General features: G+C 39.6%; 1 protein-coding gene across 2 annotated transcripts in view; it reads left to right on the plus strand.

The window, feature by feature from the left end:
- Positions 1–25,038, plus strand: part of DPYD (dihydropyrimidine dehydrogenase) — a 613,360-nt gene that overhangs the window by 237,806 nt on the left and 350,516 nt on the right. For both annotated transcript variants that reach the window (XM_054037742.1, XM_054037743.1), the window contains exons 7-8: positions 555–636; positions 6,407–6,494. In XM_054037742.1, the coding sequence (XP_053893717.1) occupies positions 555–636; positions 6,407–6,494 (170 nt within the window). The remainder of the gene's footprint in view (positions 1–554; positions 637–6,406; positions 6,495–25,038) is intronic.

Raw genomic sequence — 25,038 nt, forward strand, 5'->3', positions numbered from 1 at the left:
TTAGGTGGGCACATTCAGTATAGAACGTGTTTATAAATATAGAGAAGGATTAGACATTGATGGTTACAACCTGTTGTGACAGTGATGTTTTTAACCTTTATAAAAAGCAAAAGTAGTTCTTTTTAGATATTGTTACTGTAGAAGGTGTAGGAATGTAGTTGTGATTCTCTGAGAAACTGATCAACCTCTTAGTTTCTTTATCAAACTGGTTGTAGTTTCTGGTTAACAGAGATATGCAATAAACTGCACTGGACAAAGTTAAACAGTATTTAGAATCATTGTAACAAGTAAAAGGGCTTATGTAAAAAAGGATACAAAATAAAATAATTTTTTGTTTCCTATTTTGAGGTGGATGATTTTGGTTTGTCAATACTAAATCTCTTTAACTAAATGAGTCATGTTCCTTCACAGTTCTGTTAAATACTTGAAAGTCATCTTTTTACAGACACAAAATTCACAAGATTTGCACTGTATGTGTTTAATGTTTAGTAACTGAAAAGTGCTGGCTCTTTAATAGCTGTCAATTGTTTCACAGTCTCTTTTGTTTTTTCTAGTACGTCTGAAATTCCTCAATTCCGGTTGCCACATGATGTAGTGAATTTTGAAGCTGAGCTTATGAAGGACCTTGGAGTGAAGGTAATGAAAACTATAATCTGCCTATGTATAGCTCAAAGAAAAAGGAGCAAGAGCTCTGTCAAAGATTAACAGCAAAATGTCATGCACATTAGTGAAGAACAATTAAAGCTAATACTAGGCAGAGGCAGGAAGATGCTTCCTCTTGCTCAGGGCATTTGTCTGTCTGCTGTCTGAATGCCACTAGTTTGGAAAAGGGCAATCAATAGTTCTCATCTGGCATGCCTGCATGTGATTAATTGTCTGTAAGAAACAAATTCCTAAATTGCTTTAGGGGTTCAATGTAGCTATTGGAATGATTTGATTTCTTTAATCAAGTTGTTTTCATGCATGTTTGGTACTACTTAATACATTCGTATTTGACACTTCTCCCTCCACCCCAGTTTTCTTTTAATAGCTTGTAATGCAATCCCACGTTGATGTTTATTTTACTTATTACATGCATTAAATTAACAAAGTAGTGACATGATCTGTTATAAAAAATAACAGTAATTCAACTTGTTGGAAAGCAATAGTTTTGCATTGGCTGTATTTTATTAAACAAACACTTCTTGATTATTTTTAGATAATGGGAATGTTGTTTTATTGTTCATTCAGTGCTTGCTGTAGAGATGTATTTAGTGTGTATAACTCCCGCTCATTTTAATAGAAGTTATGTGTGTGGAACATATCTCAGGATCAAACCCTTACACAGAAGGCTAGATAATAACTTTTTAACTGATTAAGGTCATATAAGAATCATATAAGTAATCCTTACTCACAGTCTTTTATCTTGGTCCAGTGGATAGAGAAGCAGACTGGGAATCATGAGACCTAGGGTGAGATCCTCACCCCCCTTCAACACTCTATGCTCAGTAAAAGGCCTGGAGCAGTATAAGGGGACTGTAAGGTTAATCTACACTGTGGCTGAGAGCATGCCTCCCAGCTTGTGTAGACAGACCCATGCTAGCTCCATTTAGAGTAGCACAGTAAAAATAGCTGGGGGTCAGATGGATTGTACACAGGTGTCTAGTCCATGCTGTTATCCTTGCAGCAATGTTCATGCTGCTATTTTTAGTGTGTTAGGTCAAGGAGAGCTAGCACGTCTGTCTATCTGGGTTATGAGGCATGCCTCCAGCTGCAGTGTAGACATAGCAGATCTTGTCAAGCGAAGATCTTGTCAAGCCCCAGATCTTGTCAAGCGAAGATTACCCTGGTTCAGGACTGTGGAAGATAGCCATAAGGCTGCCTTCTGAGCATTCGCTCACAAGCTGTGACGTAGAGGGCATGCTACAGGCAAATCTGAAGGCATCAGGCACGTGCGGGAGGAGTCACAGAATGTAGCATTACAGAGATTTTAGACAGTTCTGTGGCTCATAAGCAGCTGACGACAGGCTGCAAAATTTAGACCAGCCCCCAAGGCTGTCTGCTACTCCAGAAGTTTTGGAGCAGTACACAATTGAGAGCTTAAAATTAACATGGCCACTCCCTTCTCCTGAGGTGTGAGTTCTGTGCTGTGCCACTTAGATTTGCAGCACAGAATTTTACCCTAGAGTCTATTCTCAACTAGGCCATTGATTAGCTATGTGACATTTGGCAAACCACTTAACTAAGTACCTCAGCTTTGTGCCTCTGTAAAATGGGAGTATCTAACCTACCTTTGTGTAAGCTATTTTGAGATCTTTGATGAAAAGTGCTATAATGTATAAATGCTAAGTATTATTGATTTATGTTAGTCATTCTCTTGAGTTCAATAGGAATTACTCAGATAGATAAAGGTTACAGGACTGGGCCTTAAGGGATTGTAAATCCTCACATAAAATTAGTAGTGACGTTTAAATTGCATTATTAAGTTTTCATAATATATGTACATATTAGAATAAAAATGTATAATAATTCATAGGTGGTATTTTGTACCCATTGAATGTGCAGTCTATAGTCAAAAGGATCACAACTACACACAGCTTTAGCATTTGATAATATAATCTATAAAAGGAGAAAATAAGAAAGGGCCAGTCCTTAAATAAAATATATTACATTTTCCATCCTCCATTTTTTCAGGGATGGGGAAAACACATCTTCATACATTTCTAAAAGGGAATACAGATAAATTCAATAAGAGTGAGAGAGGCCCCATTATAAGAAGCATTTATACAGTGGAGAATCACAAGTATAGGAGTAACAATGAAAATGAACAAACAAAAACCAGAAACAATCATGCATGTATTTACAATTGTTCCTTTCCTTTTTAAGCTAAATTCACCTTGGAGGGCCAAGTTGACTGTTTTAACCTGAAAGGCCACATGGAAATATTTAAATCTTAAATGAAGACAATATAATAGACAGACACTAGAGACTCTAGCCATTAGATTCAATGTAAGTTTTGTTGCACTGATGAAGGCCATGAAAAGTGGGCAAAAACATGAGAATAGGGAAATACAGTTTGACACACAACAAACTAAAATTATGGATTGTCCTGAATGAAGGGCTGTGAAAATTTGAGCATGCTAGAATAAAAAATACTAACTACCAAAAGGAAGTAAAGTCTAGGGCAGCCGCTCATTTGAGCCTGCTGCTCTCCTCTTAGATCTGATTTTCCTTTGCGTGTTCATGCTCTGTGCAGATCCTCTGGCTGCTGCCCTGATATGCCCATTTTTGACCTGTGTTGTATGCATTTCCTTGTGAGCTCTGACACACAGTTATCTTCCGCACCATACATGGAGATGCAGTCCCCCTCAGAGGTTCTCTACTGAAGTGCTCACTACCACAGCACAATGAAGGCTGCATGAGCCCTATTATGCCATTTAAGATGGAGACCTAAACACTCTAGCATTTTTTTAATAACAAAAGGGCCAAATTTTGCCCTTATTTCTGCTGGTATAAATCCAAAGTAATTCTGCTGATTTCAATGGATTTATATCAGTATAACTGACAAATCAATCCCTCAGTCCACTGTCTTCTCCAGAAACAAGCCTAGGATTCTCTTGAGCTCATTTATTCTCTTTGCTTCAAAACCCTTTTGTTTTGTTTTAAGATAAGTTTTAGATCATGCTCCTCAGACCGCATGGTCGATTGTACAGAGCACAGGAACAGGAATAAGGAGGCTTGGTTGCTGATCATGGTTTTGCTAAAGATGTGGTGTGTGCCCTTGAACAAATGATTTTCCCATTTTGAGCCTCAGTTTCCTCAGCTGGAAAATGGGAAACATGATTCTTATCCTTTGTAAAGTTCTTTGAGATCTAACAATGAGCAGTGCTTTGTAAGTGCTTGTTGTTTTTATTTATTACTCTTTGTGAACTTACCAGTGAAATAAATTCATCTGCATTTATTCCTATTTTTTACATATTTTGATTAATTCCAGCCAATGAAATGAGTGGCTCTGAGCACCATTGATCATGTAGAAGAAATACGATTAAATAAATGCAATTACAAACCCAAATTATTAATTCCATTCTTAACTGGTTAAAAGATATGAAACAAAGGGTAGGAATGGAGAGAAGTAAATAGTGATGACCCCAGAGGTCTGTACTGGGACCAGTCCTATTCAAAATTTGCAGAAAATACAAAACTATTCAAGATAGTTAAGCCCAAAGCAGACTGCGAAGAGCTACAAAGGGATCTCACAAAACTGGGTGACTTGGGAACAAAATGGCAGATGAAGTTCAGTGTTGATAAATGCAAAGTAATGCACACTGGAAAACATAATTCCAACTATACATATAAAATGATGGGGTCTAAATTAGCCGTTACCACTCGAGAGAGATCTTGGAGTCGTGGTTAGTTCTCTGAAAACATCCACTCAATGTGCAGCGGCAGTCAAAAAAATGAACAGAATGTTGGGAATCATTAAGAAAGGGATAGATAATAAAACAGAAAATATCATATTGCCTCTATATAAATTCATGGTATGCCCACATCTTGAATACTGCGTGCAGATATGGTCACCCCATCTCAAAAAAGATATACTGGACTTGGAAAAGGTTCAGAAAAGGGCAACAAAAATGATTAGGAGTATGGAACAACTTCCGTATGAGAAGATATTAATAAAACTGGGACTTTCCAACTTGGAAAAGAGATGACTAAGGGGGGATATGATAGAGGTCTATAAAATCATAACTGGTGTGGAGAAAATAAATAAGGAAGTGTTATTTACTCCTTCTCATAATACAAGAACTAGGGGTCACCAAATGAAATTAACAGGCAGCAGGTTTAAAACAAACAAAAGGAAGTATTTTTTCACACAACACACAGTCAACCTGTGGAACTCTTTGCCAGAGGATGTTGTGAAGGCCAAGGACTGGTCAACACTAGGGGGGGAGATCAATCTAAGATAAGCAAATTCAGCTACGAGAATAGCGTAGTTGAAGTCGGCGTATCTTAGATTGACTTAGAATTTCTTACTTCATGTCCTCGTGGCGCAGGATCGACGGCCACGGTTCTCCCATTGACTTTGCTTCTGCCTCTTGCCGAGCTGAAGTTCAGCAGTCGATGGGAGAGCGATCGGGGATCGATTTATCGCATCTACACTACACGCAATAAATTGATCCCCGATAGATCGATCGCTACCCGCCGATCCGGTGGGTAATGTAGACATACCCCAAGACTATAACAGCGTTCAAAAAAAGAGCTAGATAAATTCATGGAGGATAGGTCCATCAATGGCTATGAGCCAGGATGAGCAGGAATGGTGATCCCAGCCTCTGTTTGCCAGAAGCTGGGAATAGGCAACAGGGGATGGATCACATGATGATTGACTGTTCTGTTCATTCCCTCTGAAGCACTTGATATTGGCCACTGTTGGAAGACAGGATACTGGGCTAGCTGGACCTTTGGTCTGACTCAGTATGGCCGTTTTTATGTTAAATAATTTTGAAAATCTGTATTAGGTTCCCTTGAATTGTTATCTTTTTCCTTGGGAGTAAGTATCAGTCCCCTTAATCTTTCCACAGAATAAAGATTCATCAAACCTAATGTTGTTTTAAGCCCCGAGCCTGTGGTTGAATCTGCATAGGTGGGCCCTTATGCCCACAAAGAGCACCACTGATTTGAGGTGGGGCTCCTTGGTGTAAGAGGTCCAGTTGCAGAATCTTAAATTAGTTTAAATTTTGCTGCATCCTCAGTGAGGCTATATTACCCTTCATTTGGTGCAGTGACTAGTATTGCACGTAGGATCACCTTATTTGTTTGATGCTCTGACATGCTGTTAATCCTATCTAGTATCTTGTTTGCCTCTTTTTTCTTCACTTCTATGCAATAGACTGGTGGCATCAATGATTTTTTTCACAGTAACCCCCAAGACTTTTTCCTGATTAATGTGCTAGATGATTGTTCCATTTACCACACATTCCCTAGACTGGTGCCTTGCTCCCAAATTAGGTTTCTTAAATCCTGAGTTTCATGTGGGGATATTTCATTACCAAACCAGTATCAAATACAACTATTTAAAACTGCTGTTTTGCTGTGTTGTTGTGTTCCATGCACAGGTTTTTTCTATCTTTTTCTGTTTGCTTGTTGCTGGCTGCTGTTATGCCAGAAACAAAATAGACCCTCGGCTGCCGCACCATAAGGGGAATACAAAGGTGGCTTTAAGCCATTTTATGCCCCCTCCTGACTTTGATCAGACCTGAAGATCTGGCCCTGTAAGTCTAGCTCGAAAAAATATTTTATTTATTTGATTAATTGACCATTATGAAACTTTTTGAGATGCCAGTAAGAGGAACATGACAGAAATTAACCCAATTTTTAATTATCAATTTCAAATTACTTAATACATCTTTATAATGTTTTATTTTAGATCGTTTGTAGTAAAGGCCTTGGAATAGAAGGAATGACCATCAACACCTTGAAGGAAGATGGCTACAAAGCAGTCTTCATTGGAATAGGTAGGAATGTCTTATTCTCCTTTATTTCATTTTATTTTGTTTTGTTGAAAATGAGAATGATTTTCTGCCAATAAATGGGCTGTATTTCAGTATCTTAGACAAGTTTAAACGTCTTCAGTGTAAAACAAATGATGTGATAAGAAAAAAAATTCTCTTGTCTGTTTGATTGGTTTGAATCTGGCTTTCCCTGGCAGTTACTGCAAGCTGTTCCTGCCTGATGGCAATTCAGTGGTTAATGTGAATTAATTTGGACAGTTCTTAGTGGACAGGTGAGCATATAATAAAAAAACTCCATAACAATTGGCACTAAATGGCACTGTGTCTGGAAGTCTCAACAGAGACCAAAGATTAAATTGTGTTATGCACAGACCTAACCTATTGCACCTTGGGCTCCCTGTAGATCAGGGTTGAAAGACATAGGTATGATAGAATCAAGAAGCTTGCACTGCTGCAGCTCGTACTATATCTGTGGCTAACAGATCCAATTTCCAACACTTTTCATGAACTTTGAAAGTACTGAAATTCTTTTCCAATTACTTATCTGAACACTCTATGCACCTTACTGTATATATGTGTGTAATAAATTATAAAACTAGGAACAAAACAGCTTACAGGTTTTCTCAGTTTGATATCATGTACCCTTTTGAAAAATAGATATACTTTATGAGAGGTTACTAAGAGAATTCAGTTGCTTCCCATGAGATGGCTTTCAAACCACAAAGTTAAATAACCAGAAGCAATGCTTTCCACTGTCACTTCCATTTTCCTTACTGAGGGAGGAGGAACTTTGCATTTACCTATATTCTTTCACTCTGAAAGTTGGAAAGAGAGTCAGCGTACCATTGCAGTGGGTTTTTTTTTGTTAGTTTAATTTTTTGGGGTGGGGAGGGGTTATTTGTTTTAACTGAAATTTGTTCAAACATAAACTTAAATGATTCATATGATAGTTCAGCAAGCCCTTCAGAAACATAGTTTGATTGGCTTTACTTATTGTTTAGTGAAAAGTTTCAAAAGTGGATGTACTGAAAGTTACTAGCAATAATTGCCATTCTGGCCTGAGGGATATGCAAGCACAATTTTCAATTTTTGTGAGCAGCTTACTATACCCACATAATTAACTAGTGAATATGTAAGCCAGTGACACTGGGCTTTATTGCTTTTTCTTTCCCCTATAAGAAGAATCGACCATCCTTCAGAGGTAGATTCCAGAGCTAAATTGAATTATGGTGGGGGTTGGCTTTAACAAAATAAATTGGCTTTGAATTCTACTTAAAATAATAATTTAATCTCCACTCCCATTATAAAAATACCCATCTGATATTTAAACCATTCCTGCTAGCTTAATTAGATTAGGTTATGTGTTAAAAATATTTTGGAATACAGCAGTACCCATCCCTAACATATGATAGCCATGTTGAACATATACTGTCTACAGTAGGCATGAGGCTTAATGCTCTTTATTGATCTAGACATTGCCTAAGTGAACATAACAGGAAATAAGTTGTCCAACTGTTCCTTCCTATTATTGATTAGAGAGATGTAATACTTAGTACAGCGACAACTGTTGTTTACCATCTGGGTATTCAGTATAATAAGCTTTGCAGGTTCATTCTCTCATGTGATTATACTACCAACCATTGTGATTTATATAATCCTAAATCCTCTCATTGTTAGAGACATTCACGCATAGGAATTTCCATGAGGTCATATTTCTGTATAATTGTACACAGGGCAATATGCCAGGTTATCTTCTTTCCTGTTTTAATCAACCTGACTATCCCTCTTCTAACTCTTTTGTTTTATAAAATCGTGGAAGTTAGGAGGGAAATGCATAAATGAGCATTTGTTTTCTCAACATCTAATAGCTAGAACAATCATCCTTACAGCATCAGCATTGTTAGCTATTACAACATACATTTATTCAAACATTTGAAAACTTCTTTGTTATTACTGATTAATTGTCAATTTACCACTGTGTATTTTACACCTCTACCTCGATATAGTGCAACCTGATATAACACGAATTCGGATACAACGCGGTAAAGCAGTGCTTCGGGGGGGGCAGGGCTGCGCACTTCTGTAGATCAAAGCAAGTTCAATATAACGCGGTTTCACCTATAACGCGTTAAGATTTTTTGGCTCCTGAGGACAGCGTTATATCGAGGTAGAAGTGTACCTGTAGAATGGTTGGATCTTATATAGAGAGAGACTGTCTGTTTCCTTGCTTACACTCAATAAGGTTAACCTGGCATACAACATGTTTTAAATAAAGGCATTTAATTTTATGTAAATATAGACATTATTGTGTCTCACAAATAAATATATGGAGCCAAATAGTGGTTTTACTTTTGTGAGAAGTGCCGGGTAAGTGAGCAAGTGCAGAGTTCTAGTAGACAAGCAGAGGTGCTGTGCACCACTTGCTTTGACCACATGTAAAGAGAATGCATTAGGAAACAGAAGGGGAACAGAGTGTATAACACTCATACATGAGCTGGTGAAAGGTACTGTGAACTCGCAACAACCCTTGCTGCCAGAGGCTGGCAGATGTGCAAGAAAGATAGAGTCCTTGACTATGCCCCTAAGCCAACTTGTTATGCCCCCTTGTGGAGTGCTGCCTGGAGCTTTAGCCAGCACTTTCTTTTTGTGGACAGTGATCACTAGTGTCCTCATTCCACTTAGATCCTGAGCATGGGTAGAGGAAGATGGAGGGGCAAGTGCAAACTGAGCCCACAGTGTGTCTGGATCTGCTGTGTGTATAGCATAACAGAATATTTATTATGCGCTCTACTAAAGACCTTTACATATGTTGATTCTGAGCACTGGTTTCTCTGTTTGTGTTCTTAGTCTACTAAACTTTTATTGGGGGTGGTGGACATAACCTAATGAGGAGGGCTTTAAACTAGGTTCACCAGGGGAAGGAGACCAAAGCCCTGAGGTAAGTGGGGAAGCATGAGCAGGATAGCGCAAGAGGGGAGAACTCCTGCCTCATACTGAGAAAGCAGGATGATCAGCGAATTATCTTAAGTGCCTATACACAAATGCAAGAAGCCTGGGAAACAAGCAGGGGGAACTGGAAGTCCTGGCACCGTCAAGGAATTATGGATTGGAATAACAGAGACCAGATGGGATAAATCACATGACTGGAGTACTGTCATGGATGGATATACACTGTTCAGGAAGGACGGGCAGGGCAGAAAAGGTGGAGAAGTTGCATTGTATGTAAGAGAGCAGTATGACTTCTCAGAGCTCCAGTATGAAACTGCAGGAAAACCGGAGAGTCTCTGGATTAAGTTTAGAAGTGTGAGCAACGAGGGTGATGTCGTGGTGGGAGTCTGCTATAGACCACCAGACCAGGGGGATGAGGTGGATGAGGCTTTCTTCCAGCAACTAACAGAAGTTACTAGATTGCAGGCCCTGGTTCTCATGGGGGGACTTCAATCACCCCGATATCTGCTGGGAGAGCAATACAGCGGTGCACAGACAATCCAGGAAGTTTTTGGAAAGTGTAGAGGACAATTTCCTGGTGCAAGTGCTGGAGGAACCAACTAGGGGCAGAGCTCTTGACCTGCTGCTCACAAACAGGGAAGAATTAGTAGGGAAAGCAAAAGTGGATGGAAACCTGGGAGGCAGTGACCATGAGATGGTCAAGTTCAGGATCCTGACACAAGAAAGAAAGGAGAGCAGCAGGATACGGACCCTGGACTTCAGAAAAGCAGACTTTGACTCCCTCAGGGAACTGATGGGCAGGATCCCCTGGGAGAATAATATGAGGGGGAAAGGAATCCAGGAGAGCTGGCTGTATTTTAAAGAATCCTTATTGAGGTTGCAGGAACAAACCATCCCGACGTGTAGAAAGAATAGTAAATATGGCAGGTGACCAGCTTGGCTTAACAGTGAAATCCTTGCTGATCTTAAACACAAATAAGAAGCTTACAAGAAGTGGAAGATTGGACAAATGACCAGGGAGGAGTATAAAAATATTGCTCAGGCATTCAGGAGTGAAATCAGGAAGGCCAAATCACACTTGGAGTTGCAGTTAGCAAGAGATGTTAAGAGTAACAAGAAGTGTTTCTTCAGGTATGTTAGCAAGAAGGAAAGTGTGGGCCCCTTACTGAATGAGGGAGGCAACCTAGTGACTGAGGATGTGGAAAAAGCTAATGTACTCAATGCTTTTTGCCTGCCTTCACGAACAAGGTCAGCTCCCAGACTACTGCACTGGGCAGCACAGCATGGGGAGGAGGTGACCAGCCCTCTGTGGAGAAAGAAGTGGTTCGGGACTATTTAGAAAAGCTGGACGAGCACAAGTCCATGGGTGCTAAAGGAGTTGGCGGATGTGAACGCAGAGCCATTGGCCATTATCTTTGAAAACTCATGGCGCTCGGGGGGAGGTCCCGGATGACTGGAAAAAGGCTAATGTAGTGCCCATCTTTAAAAAAGGGAAGAAGGAGGATCCGGGGAACTACAGGCCAGTCAGCATCATCTCAGTCCCTGGAAAAATCATGGAGCAGGTCCTCAAGGAATCAATTCTGACTCACTTAGAGGAGAGGAAAGTGATCAGGAACAGTCAGCATGGATTCACCAAGGGCAAGTCATGCCTGACTAACCTAATTGCCTTCTATAACAAGATAACTGGCTCTGTGGATGAGGGGAAAGCAGTGGATGTGTTATTCCTTGACTTTAGCAAAGCTTTTGATACGGTCTCCCACAGTATTCTTGCTAGCAAGTTAAAGAAGTATGGGCTAGATGAATGGACTATAAGGTGGACAGAAAGCTGGCTAGATGGTCGGGCTCAACAGGTAGTGATCAATGGCTCCATGTCTAGTTGGCAGCTGGTATCAAGCGGAGTGCCCCAAGGGTCAGTCCTGGGGCCGGTTTTGTTCAATATCTTCATTAATGATCTGGAGGATGGCGTGGACTGTACCCTCAGCAAGTTTGCAGATGACACTAAACTGGGAGGAGCAGTAGATACACTGTAGGGTAGGGATAGGTTACAGAGGGACCTAGATAAATTAGAGGTTTGGGCCAAAAGAAACCTGATGAGGTTCAACAAGGACAAGTGCAGAGTCCTGCACTTAGGATGGAAGAATCCTATGCACTGCTACAAACTAGGGACCAAGTGAATAGACAGCGGTTCTGCAGAAAAGGACCTAGGGGTTACAGTAGACAAGAACCTGGATATGAGTTGACAGGGTGCCCTTGTTGCCAAGAAGACTAATGACATTTTGGCTGTATAAGTAGGGGCATTGCCAGCAAATCGAGGAACGTGATCATTCCCCTCTATTGGACATTTGTGAGGACATCTGTGAGGCCTCATCTGAAGTACTGTGTCCAGTTTTGGGCCCCACACTACAAGAAGGATGTGGAAAAATTGGAAAGAGAGGAGGACAACAAAAATGATTAGGGGGCTGGAGCACATGACTTATCAGGAGAAGCTGAGGGAACTGGGATTGTTTAGTCTGCAGAAGAGAAGAATGAGGGGGATTTGATAGTTGATTTCAACTACCTAAAAGGGGGTTCCAAAGAGGATGGATCTAGACTGTTCTCAGTGGTAGCAGATGGCAGAACAAGGAGTAATGGTCTCAAGTTGCAGTGGGGGAGCTTTAGTTGGGATATTAGGAAAAACTTTTTCACTAGGTGAAGCACTGGAATGGGTTACCTAGGGAGTTGGTGGAATCTCCTTCCTTAGAGGTTTTTAAGGTCAGGCTTGACAAAGTACTGGCTGGGATGATTTAGTTGGGGATTGGTCCTGCTTTGAGCAGGGGGTTGGGCTAAATGACCTCCTGAGGTCCCTTCCAACCCTGATATTCTATGATTCTATAATTCTATTAACTTGAATGTTGGAAGCAAAAATTTTAAAAAACGTTGCTTGCATCAAATATAGTTTTGTAAGTTTGTAATAATTCAATTCAAAGATCAATTACTTAGTAGAATAAGACCAGGCTGTTCTCAATTTTCTCTACCAGAGGAAGTGGAAGTAAAAGGGCATGGATGATTGAAAGAAGATGGGTGTCAAGATAGGAAGAGGAGTTCATGAGACTAAGTTTTTCACAGAGTAGTGGGACCTTTGAAGGAATGCCTCTTGGAAGTGAGGAAGTACTTGGAGATATGGGAGTGAACAAGTGTCCAGAAGTTTTATGGGGTGAGTGAGCATCCACGTGGAGACACATGTCTTGGAAGCAGGTGGAGGCTGAAATTGCCTGGAGAACCCTGAACATCACATGGCTGGAATTTTGCATCAGGAAGAGGAATGTATCATGGAATGGGGGTGAAATGGGTCTAAGTGAGGAGGAGAGAGCACATGTGGAAAGTAGGCATCATAGGAGGCATATTTAAGGTTTTCTCCCTAATATTAGCAAGCATATGGAAGAAAAGCGTGTGGTGAGGCTTCTATATGGGGGCAGAGATCACACCTCTCCATTTATTTCTTTAATAACTTTAGAATTGGGTCTTGTGCTAACTCCATGCAAAAGGGAACCCAACCAAAAGCTCTGGGAACCCTTTGCATAGATTTAAAAGCAAAAGAACCATTGGAGCCACAAAGTAGAATTCAACCAGATCAGGAAGCACTTCTTCCTCTGAATCCTGTCATGCATCATCTGATCATTAACTATGTGGCCAGTACACATTAAAACCTGCACCATGTTTTTCAACCAAACAAATCTTGTCCTCATCTGTGACAGCCCTTCACCAATTGACACTCAAACAGACACGCTTTGCAGTGTGCCCTGGCAAGAAATTTGAGCGATTTCAGATCTTGGGAAAGGAACCCTTACAGAGAATGTTTTATCAGCAGCTCCCTTTCTTTTTATAATGAAACAAATCAAGCTTGAAGTCCTCTATGGATCGCAGCTGTGACATACTGCCATAAGAAAAGGTAGTCTCTCAAGTAGGCAGATCCTATAGCATTTAGATGTTTATAGGGTAAAACAAACACCATAAACTCTACCTAGAAACAAATTGACAGCCAATATATGTCATGGAGCACTGATAATATATGCTGTCTCCAAGAGTTATCACTTAATGTACGAGCTGCTGCATTCTGCACCTGCTTAATTTTCTAGATAAGATGTAGCCCACATAGAGTGCAGTGTAATAATTCATAGGGAGCGTGAGGCGACAAATGCATGCATTACCATAGCATGGTCTGTATCCAAGAGAAAGCAAATTAGCAAAAAGCATGCCTGGACATTGCAGCAATGTGATCGTCCAACAGCAGATGGGGATCCAACACAACCTCCAGACTGCATACCCAAGTAACACATGGCAAGCACGCACTATCAATCAAAGGGGATGATATTAGCCTTTCTGTGTATTCCAGTTGCTTCCCTCAACCTACCATTATCACATTATGTGGACTGAGTTAACACCATGTTCCTGTTGTTTCTGTAGGATTCAGTGAGTTGCTTGCTTCGTCCCTGCCCCTTATGTGGTCCTGTAAGCCCACTTTCAGTTTTCTTTCCACAGAGATCTCTGCTTAGCAGAGTCTTGTGGCACACATCACCTCATGTGTTTTACTGAAAGTTATAATTCAGAAGGGCAAAAGTGATAGTGAATTACAGCTTTTTACCCTTGGACAGCTGAATTCACATCACTCCTCAAGTCAATAATAAAAGTTAATTTTGGGGTCACATCAGATTTCCCGTTTGTGTAGAACAAAAAAATGATCATAGAAATTAGTACAATTGACAATTTCTACACAGGACTGGAATGCTGCAGCAGGGGGAGGAGAGGAGGAGCAATTTAAATCAATATGGCAGGTTTCCATCGCGCTTACTCACCCTCAATGGTTGTTGCTTTTCACTTCCATTTAGCTAAATGCTCCATTTCTAAAGCTTTTGGCATTGTGGTTTAATAAGTGTTTTTAAAAAATGGCAATTAAGCATAGAAACACATGGCTGGTAGTGAACGCTAAAAATGTCAGTTTGAGACTCAAACTGTCTGCTAGCCATGGGTTTTAACTTGTCACATTTCCTCTACTGTTTTTAAAACCTAACCAAGATGAATTAAATCTTTCAGTTAAACTTTTTTGGCTAAGTTTGCAAGTGGGCCTCTGAATTTATGGACCGAAAACTCTTATTTTACCCATCAGAATGTGATAGTAAGACTCAGTTACCTGCATAGTGCAGGCTCTGCTCTCTGTGAGAGATGCACAAGTGGAATTTGTGTGACCAAGTTTACAAATCAATTTGAAAACTTGGCCTTTACAAGAAAAATTTCGAATCAGTAGCTGCCAGGTGTAAGTATTGTGTAGACCCATGGTCAGCAGAGAATTGGCATTTGTGTGAGAGAGATCATGGGGTGATGAATTAGACAGAGTATGTAGCCCTTCAAGGCTGCAGTATAGGGCAGCAAGAGGTAGGTGTGACTCAGGGACCTCTCAGCACTAACTGGCAGAGGTCACGGGGTGCATAAGGTTTACAGGGATCCTCTGGACCTGGTATTTACATTCTAGTTCACCCAAGTGCGTCACGTAAGATTTCTACTGAAAGCCTGTGTCATACTGGTCATCATAAACTTTGTGAAAGACACTTATGTCCCAGGTTGACTATTGTATATTGTGGATCTTTTATAATGAAAGTCTATTTACATCCTGAGTCAAGTGCTAATGAAGAGATTGTGGGGACTTCAGAAAAAGAAATTAACAGGAAAAAGTGAATGGGTGGAGGGGACCCTATTTACAAGTTAGGAACAAAGGACTTGTCTGATATATCTAGGGATGCAGAGATACACCCTGACATCCTTCATCTAGAGAGACAAACTGCCAGCAGCTTGATTTTCTGAAAGGAGGGTTTCAGCCATCCTCATTGCAAAATGCTGTGAAAAGGACTTTGGATAAGCAGTAGATTATTAAATAAGAGAGCATCTTGGTACTTAAGTTTAAGCTCTAGAATGTGTGTTTATGATTTTATTTTGTATGTAACCCTTTGTTTCCTTAATCCTACTCGCTTCTTATTGACTCACTATTCTTTGCTAAATAAACTTATTCTTGTTTTCACTATAAACATATCTAAGTGCTATTCCTTTGTGAGTAGTGAACCTGTGGATTCCATGAGTGTTCAGAGGATCAGGGGCTGGACATTCCAGGGGAATGATTGGAGGACTCGGAGGTTGGAGTGTGCCTGTAGCTAACCTGCATGAGGGACAGCAGGGTCTTTGTGGGCAGAGAGGGTTGCCTGTGGCTGGGGTTCTCAGGGAGTTGACCCCTGGCAAGCACAGACAAGGCTTCCTGCTAAGGGCAGATGGTAGCAAGGTGCTTCACAACCCTGGGTACTCTTGGGAAGTATCACAGTAGGTCCTAAGGAGACAGAACAGCTTGAGTACTCAGTGTTACTGTATCTTTTGGTTGAATTTTAGGACTGAATACTTCTTTTTTAATTACGTTTTCTCTTGAAGGTCAGCTAAATTATTTGCAGGCCAGGATTCTTTGAAGCAGGGCTTTGGAGCTGCGCTCCATCTCCGCTCCATCTCCAGGCAAAAACCTGCAGCTCCACTGCTCCGGAACTGCTCTGCGCTCCAGCTCCGGACTCCGCTCCAAAGCCCTGCTTTCAAGACCTCAGAAAGCATTAAACAGTCACTTTTGAAGAGAGAATACAACACAGTTACTTTGTATACAAATATTTATTTGAATAAAAATGAAAAAGGGCATAAATATTTTAACAGCAGTTAAAATACTGTTAAATAACTTTTAAAACATGCAAACAGTAAAGATACGAGCATATCCTTCCTATGCAGACTTTTACAGAGACTAGTCTTATTTCAGAGATGGACTTTAACATGTGCATTACAGTTTAGGGTTTCTAAATAACATTTACACTCCGCTCTTTTAGTTCACAAGAATATATCTATTATTTACATCTGATCATCAGAGGTGACTCTTTAGGCTAAAATTTTGAAAAGTGTCAAATTCCCATTTTCAAAAGTGTCTTGGAATGAGACTGCGAGTGTCTACAGTGGATCTGGAGGTGTAATTTCCTGTTCAGGTGAAAACACCTACACTAGCATTGACCAAGCTAGTGGGCTAAAAATAGTAGTGTAGCCACAACTGCACCAGCACCGGGACAGCCCTGAGTATAATGCTGTCTGAAACCCTAGGTATGTATGTGGAATGGCTAGCAGCTGTGGCTACTGCAGGTATATCTGCTTGAGCTGGAAATCACACTGCCGGCTCCAGGGTAGACATACCTTAAGGCTATGTCTTCACTATGCACCACTGGCACATGTAGTGTACGTGTAGCTACATGCTGCAGTGAAAAGCAGACTGCACTCACACTGCAGCATGTAGCAACATGTCAGTGAAAGGCTCTGGAAGAGGGGAGGCAGCAGGGAAGAGTTCCAGTGGGGGAGCTGCCAGAGCCTTTAACTGTGATAGGGAAAGGCTCCACAGTGGGGAGGCAGTGGGACACTATACTCCTAAAAATGGCAGCGTGGACGGGGAGGTGCAGCTTGGACGAGTAGAAAGTGTGTACGGTATGCACTCGCATACATATCCATATCTTTATTCTGCTTGCTTAAACCGTGCCTCTGCCTATCTTCTCTTTATACCCATGCTAGGGGGGCTAGGCGAGTATGTATTCTACACGCTGACGAGAGGAGCATTCAGTGTAGACATACCTTTAGAGTCCTAAATCCCTAAGTAACTTTTGATAATGGCATTTAAGCTTGTTAGGTGCTTTTGAAAATTTTACCCTTATTCTATATCATTACCTAAAGGGTAACATGCTTCTTCAACTGACAAAGCAGAACTAGAATGAACATTCATATGTGTTTCAGTCCATATGCAAACATGTTGGCTCTATCAGCAAACAGCAAAAATTTGGTTGGTGAATCCTTTTAGCTAATAGCATTTATTTGTCAGCTAATGGGTGATTTGGTTTCCTTAGAACATCTAGTTTGATAGGAAACCATTTCTATAAAAATATTGCATGTTTGAAACATCAGCATATAAAAAAAAGCCACTGCATGAATTTCAGTAGGGCATTCATTCGTATATAGACCTCATTTGTGCAATCTTTACTAACATGAGTGAAGCTTTGCTCAGATGAACAGTCACATTGACTTCAGTTGGACTACTTCATTGATTAAGGATGCACCCATATGAGAATGGGTTACGCAGTTGGCACTAAATATTTATAGCTTGGGCCAAAAAACTTAGTAAAAATTTCAGAAGAATGTGAACACTAAGGAGGAACATCATCGTTTAGGGTGGTCCAAGGAGATGGAGTATAAAGCAAAAACAGTGAGATCAAAATGAGCAGATGAAAATGTTGCTCAAATTTCAGGAATTAAATCTGCCAAAGGAAGTGGTGTAAGTTCCATTGCTTGAGTCTTTTACAATTTGACTGGAGAAAATATTATAAAATAAGCAGTAGCTAACAATCACTCCTGTAGTTGCAGGGTGGTGGATAATTCATTATCTAACGGGATATTTTCCCTCTCTAATTTCATATTAGTTTTGTTAGTTTTACATACTGTATGATATTGTGTTGCACTTGGAAACACTTAACATTTGGTTTGTAAAAAAGCACTATTTCTTCCTCTATAGTGTGATACTGGATTGCTATAGCACCTGTTATACCATTCTAGATTCCCCTGAGGCTATATCATTTAATGCAAATTTAGTTAGTTTTACATGAGCACAAAATAAATCCAAGAGAGAGTCCTGTATACTGTATAGTTTGTCCTACTTGCAAGGGCTAAATCAATATATCAAAGGGAATAAATCAAAGACCTCATGTACAGAACCTCTTCAATAATTGCAGTCATTCATTGTTAATTAACATAGCATTAAAACAATGTTGTCTTCAAATAATCTCATTGATTGTAACAAAATTACACACCAAAAATAAATTAAAAATCCAAGCACTGATGCACCTCATTTTTTAAAAGTTGTGAGATTGATTTACTATCTTATCCCCAAAAAGTAAGTAATCTCCTCATGCCTGTTATTATCTTCTGATTAACTATGCAGTGCCACCTGGTGTGCAGATGGGAAGAATATTACACATCAAGAGCTCTGTTCACACCCACCCACACAGCTACAAACCTACGTGGCAAAAAGTGAACAGATGTTCATTTTGCTGGTGCTACAGAAAGAAATTGTGCGTCTTACTCCTGATCCATAAACTAAATTTGGAGGACATGATATCTGCATATGAAGTGCATAGGCCCATGGCCAGCACACAGATTTAACTGCAGACAGTTTTTCTGTCTCACTTAATTCTGATTTTTTTCCTTTTCCTTTGCTATTTGCAATTTTTCCTTTTCCCTTCACTTGCTACTAAACTTGTCACCTCCAAAGAGAAGAGTGGGGAAGCCAGTTCCATTTGAAATTGCTTCCAGACTTTTCCCATTGGTTGCTGTATTTCAAAAGTGATAGATGCTGCTATTTGGAGCCTCAGTGTATCATCACTTAGGGTTCTGCTCTCTGAGCACTCTGGTGCTGATCCAGTAAAATGCATAATACATGTGCTTGAAGTTAAGCACACACTTAGGTGCTTTGCTGGATTCAAGGACAAAAATACTGGGTACCTTGCAGGATTAAGCCATTAGACTCTGCTGGCTAAAGAAATGTTCTTGTTGCTATGTCTTTATTTTGGTGTTGTGCAGTGTTATTTTATAGCACCCAACAGTATTCACAGAAGACGGACTGCCCCCCAAAGAACTTACAGTCTACATTTCAGATATGACACAGTGAATGACAGAGAAATGGGCCAGCTCAGATCTGCATATAGGAGGCAACATGAAAAAAGAGATATCTGTGGCAGAAGCAGATCAATTGGGTATTAAGGGTGGCATCGCTGGTGCAGCAGAAGGGGCATGGGGCAATCGACTGGGAGACAAGACCAGACAAGTAAAGAGGGCCTGAAATTACCAGTGCATGGAAAGAAAAGACAGGAAAGGCCATTTTCCCCACTACTCAGTGGTGTAAATGACAACACAAGTTGCAGAGCCATGGAGAATCAGGCTTGGAGTTTCAATGTTATGGGATGCAGAATGAGGAGCCAATGAGAGTTTAAAATCCAGGAAGATCATTTTAGTTGTGGAGGATTTAGGAGGCTTCAGGGAGGCTAAAGATGCTGCTGCTGAAATAATCAAGAGTGAACCTGAAGGTATAGATGAGTTTTAGCTGTCTGAATAAAGACGGATGTTGTGAACGAAACAATGGCAGAATTTAGACATAGCCTGGATGTGAATGGAGAATATACTGCTAGATTGTTATCAGAGAGCAGCTAGAAACAAACTGACCATTAACATTCCCATCAGTACACATGGAAGCACAGTGATTTATGTATTAAATACTATTTAAATTTAAAGTAATCTCTCCATCGTGGGCTGTGTCAAAAAAGAGCTGCAGTTGCATCTGCGCATTAATGGAGGAATTCCCCTGCAGTAGATTGTGTACTTAAATCTAGAAGGACCAATGCAGAAGTTCAAACAATCCTTTGTGCACCACTCAGCCCCATACTAACAACTTAAGGAATGCACAGATCACCTGTGGAAGTGAGTAGAATTTAACCTTAGTGTGATCTAAGTCATAGTCTATTATCAAATTCCTTCCATATTGAGTTAATGTTTATTTTCACTACTATGATGTGAAGGGCATTGCAATATTATGGTTGTGCATCTGTAAACAAAACGGACCATAAATCAGTTCTAATACAATAAACTGTACTTCTTCGACATACTTGATATTCTGTCCTTGTACATTACTTGAATCAAAACATTTTTTAGTCTCCTCAAAACAAAGGAAACAAAATTGCATTAGAAGAAGAGCTCTGTACAAAAACCTATTTATATTGGGTGCTTTCACTTCTTTATCTATGCAATGTGAGTTTATTTGTAGAGAACAGCAATTTTTGTCCCTTTTCACGGAAAAAAAGATTTTCTTATTTTCAAGGAATCTTTCTGCTAATGGCATTCATTGTAATCTGCTCTTCTGATTCTACACTGCTCCTCTTGATATTAGTGGAACCTCCTTAATACATATCAGCAATGCTAGACAGTGGAAGCTTTTTGGGCTCAGATGCACAAAACAGCTTATTTATTATTAATAATCTTAAGACACTTTCAGAAAATACTAAAAATCTGCCCTTGGGCATCCTTAACCTATTCACTTGCAAATTACACAGATTTTCATTCTCTTATTTACTTATCTTTCCTACCAAGAAACTATTTAGCATAACAATCTCTATTGCAGATGTTTCACAAAACTCTCTCCTATCTGTTTCTAAGATGCTGGACTGCTTTCTGAAAGAACATGCCCATCTAAATGCAATGTGAAAATCAATTTTGTGTTTACATTTGGTTCATATTATTTGAAGCAGTTAAATGTATGAATACCTTAGAAAATTCATAGTGGCAAGATGGGTGACAGAAGTTGGTCCAATCTAAGATATTACCTCAGCCACTATGACTCTCTCATATCTTGGGAGCAAAATGGTTACAGCATTAGAAAATTCATTTTGTTTAATACATTTTAACCATATTGTTTAGAATTTAATCAAGAAATTTATTACAATATTTTTACATTTGAAAAATTATGTAAAGAAAAGATAAATATTGAGTAAGGTGGAAGTGTTAGATGTAAGGTAATTGTGTGTCTGTGACACTTTTTTTTAAAGCTCTACTGTGCATGTGGAGAAGCGTGCTTTGTGTCCATTATTTAACTAAGTTTAGCTGTGACTGTCTGATTGTCATACAGAGAAAACATGGCTGTGTGTGCTTGCGTGATGCTTTCAAATGTTTCTTCCCCATGGGTCATAAAGCTACATACCAGTTTTTTTAAATAAATTGGGCATTAGTTAGAATGTCATTTTTAACTTCTCTGTTAAGAATCAGATACAGAATTAATAAACATCCATAAAGAGGACAAAAGTCAATGCTGATACAAGTTGGTGCAACTCCATTGACTTTCACTGAGTTTTACTTTCTTAAAGCAGGGCTGCATTTGCCCCAGTATAGGTTTAATGCATCCACATACTTTTTGAAATGTTGTGCCACCTTATACCATATGAGGACTGACACAATACAAAGTTTAAACAATGGATCCAGAAATGCCTATTCTTTTCTCCCCTTCATTTTACTTTAACCCTGAGGCTAGTTAGAAAACTAGGTTTGTTGGATTTTTTGAGACTGTACAGAAATGGAAAATGTACCAAAATCTCACTTGACATTTAGTGCCAATTATTGGTGAGAAAATGGCAGGTCTTTTTCATGTTAATGAATAAAGTTCCAAGAAGTCTTCCTGTATAAATTTGTGTCTTATAAATGTAATCATTCAGACTTCAGATTCCTTTCACTGCCCACTCAATAAGGGAGTAGCCACTTCTTGGGCTGAATTGACAGGTTAGACAAAACTCAGATTTGTGAGATGGATTTTTCGTAGATCTCCAAGGACTTTTAGGAATTGCTGTAGGAAATCTATTTTGGCTGTCTTTTCCCCTCGCTTTATTATATCATTTGAAGCAGCAAGGCTCCTGTGGCCAGTGTAGCCAGGGCTAGGGTAAGGGGCTGTGACAGTGTACCCCATAAGGCTTTATGGGAGGGTGCTTATAAATGTATGTATGATATAACTGGAATAGGGTTTTGCTACATATGCCATGTAACATATCTATGTAAAGGTTATGATCTACTGGTTATGTTCATCTTAGTTGTATGCAGGCACCATTTGTGTGTTCAAAGTTACGATCATTGACTGTATAATTGCTTGATTTCTAAGTAGCCTTAGTTAGAACATTTGGTCACTTCTTGGAAAAGTAATGTGCAAATTAAGTGCTCAATCAGGAAGCACTTAACAGACAAAAGAGCTTGGAAGACTCCAATCCACATAAGAAGTCTACCTGAGGACGTTCAAGGCTGCTACCTGCAAGTCCTGAGTCATGCATGGGCATGTGACCTGCCCATGTGATTCCAAATCTCCATTTTGTGACTGGATTCTACACAGGGTGAGGAGGGGGTCTCCACCCACAGGAGAAAGTCTATTTAACCCCCCTGGGAAACCCCTCCATTTTGTCTTCAGCTGACTAAAGGAGGAGCTTCTCCATCCCACCAGTATACTTGAAGGAAATTGGAACAAAGGACAGTAACTACAGGGGGTGTGAGTGATTGCTGGACCTAGGGTAGAAGGAGATTAGTCTATAAAGGGCAGCATTCTGGAACTGGTGAGGATCTTATCTGTATTTAGTTTGATTAGACATAGATTTGCGCATTTTATTTTATTTTGCTTGGTGACTTACTTTGTTCTGTCTGTTACTACTTGGAACCACTTAAATCCTACTTTCTGTATTTAATAAAATCACTTTTTACTTAGTAATTAACTCAGAGTTTGTAGTAATACCTGGGGGAGCAAACAACTGTGCATGTCTCTCTATCAGTGTTATAAAGGGCGAACAATTTATGAGTTTACCCTGCATAAGCTTTATACAGGGTAAAACGGATTTATTTGGGTTTAGACCCCATTGGGAGTTGGGCATCTGAGTGCTAAAGACAAGCACCCTTTTGTGAGCTGTTTTCAGGTAAACCTGCAGCTTTGGGGCAGGTAATTCAGACCCTGGGTCTGTGTTGGAGCAGATGGGAGTGTTTGGCTCAGGGTGCTGGAGTCCTGAGCTGGCAGGGAAAACAGGGATAGAAATAATCTTGGCACATCAGTTGGCAGCTCTCGGGGGGGAGGGTTCTGTAATCCAACCCGTCACAGGAGCATCAGCAGAACGATGTGCAGCGCTAGCTGTCCCTGCAGGATGGCTGCTTCCCTGCAAACTCTTAAGGTCTGTGAGCTTGAGAGACTTCAGACTCCATGGGCCCCCAAGCTCCTCTCTGGAAGAGAAGCTTCTTAGGTGAACTTTGATGAGTTTTCTTACTAAGTTTTCTGCTCCTTCTGACAAGTTATTTTGCAGGAGAAGGGGAATCTCCTGATCCCTGGAAATGCTGGGGAGGGGAGTAGCTTTGGCCCTTTATGTAACTTGGAGCAGCCTCTGGTAGTTAGAGTGGCCTGGGATGGCCAGAGCACAACATGCACTGATTTACACCTTCTCCTATCTACAGCATGTTTCCTACACCAGAGGAAATCCCTGCTGCATGGTTCAGGCACAAGTCAATTACAAAGCTTTTCAAGTCCATTAGTATTTCTAATTTTCATATCAGATGCGTTTTCAGTGTTGATACAGTGCAACAGTTTTTTTTTAATCAACAAAACTCTATGGGAAACACATGCCAGTGTAGCCAGGGCACAGTGCGTCAACAATCTATTGTAGTTTTAATGAGATTGGCAACGAATACATGCGAAGAAACATTCATGTACTAAAACAATATGGTAAATGTTCTTATTAAGCTATGTAAATATGTTTGCTGCTATAGCTGGCACTTTAGTTTAATAGAGACTATCCAAGCCTCTGAATCAGTTGTCACTTTGTCACGTTAGATCTTACTTTAATGTCTTTCTTTACATTTTAGCATGATTGACTGTCTCTTTCTACCATGGTTGGTTTTTTTGGTGTGTGTGTTTTTCTAAAACACTGTGAAGGTAATGGGAATCTGGTAAATACACATATTAATCAAACTGCTATATATCAATTTTTAAAAATATGTATAAAGGGAAAAATACTGCATGGTAAATTCTTCAGGAGAAAATTTAACATGCGCACACAAATATTTCTATGGTCATGGGTGGCACAGCAATTTGCTGTATTAACCTATTGGCTTTGGACCAAGTTTGGCATTCCTCATAAATAAAGTCATTTTGGTTATCCTCCATGCACATCTTACCAAATTACAAACCCATCTCATAATTTAGCACAATTTACTTTTTCTGATCAGTGGCCCATTCCTGGAATAGCGGGGATGTTGCAAGTGAGAGTTGGGGTGTCTTGACTGATGTGTGTATAGTAACTATAGATCAGTGTACACAGTGTTGTCTACATTTTTTCTGAATCTACAAAGTGATGTTAGTGTTTTCATGGTGTTAGATCTAAAATTCAAAAACATTATTTTAAATTTTATTTTTAAAAACACTGAAAAAGATTGTTAGACAAAAATAAGAATATTAAATAATCAAAGTGTTCAAATAATCATGAACAAATTACATGGTTATCTAACAAATATTTCCCAAATCTTTTGTCTTTGGCAATGTTTTCTTTTACAGGAAATCCTTTGGCTATTATTTATTTATTATGCAGAATAGAAATGAACAAAGTCTAGTTGATAAATAAGTCCATTTTCACTGTTCAAATTTTTACACATACTGCTTATTTCTTTATGTACAATGATTTTTATGCAATAGATTTGTGCTACAAATGTGGCCTCTTAAACATGTACCATTATGGAAAGCGCAAATAGGTATCAGCAGTTCAGTATGACAGTTGTTCAAAATTCCCTCTAATTAATGGTCTTTGGTGATTAGAGTTTCAAAGAACAAAATTCAGTGTGATAAAAATATAAGGGTCAGCAAGATTCAGTAGATTAGTCTTTATTGCTGCTTTTATAATTGTGCTGAAGCTTATTAGTTACAAAAAGCCTCCTACTTTCTAAGTAACTTAGATAATAAATGTTT

Source organism: Malaclemys terrapin, chromosome 8, assembly GCF_027887155.1.
Source record: "Malaclemys terrapin pileata isolate rMalTer1 chromosome 8, rMalTer1.hap1, whole genome shotgun sequence".
In the NCBI taxonomy this organism is placed as follows: Eukaryota; Metazoa; Chordata; order Testudines; family Emydidae; genus Malaclemys; species Malaclemys terrapin.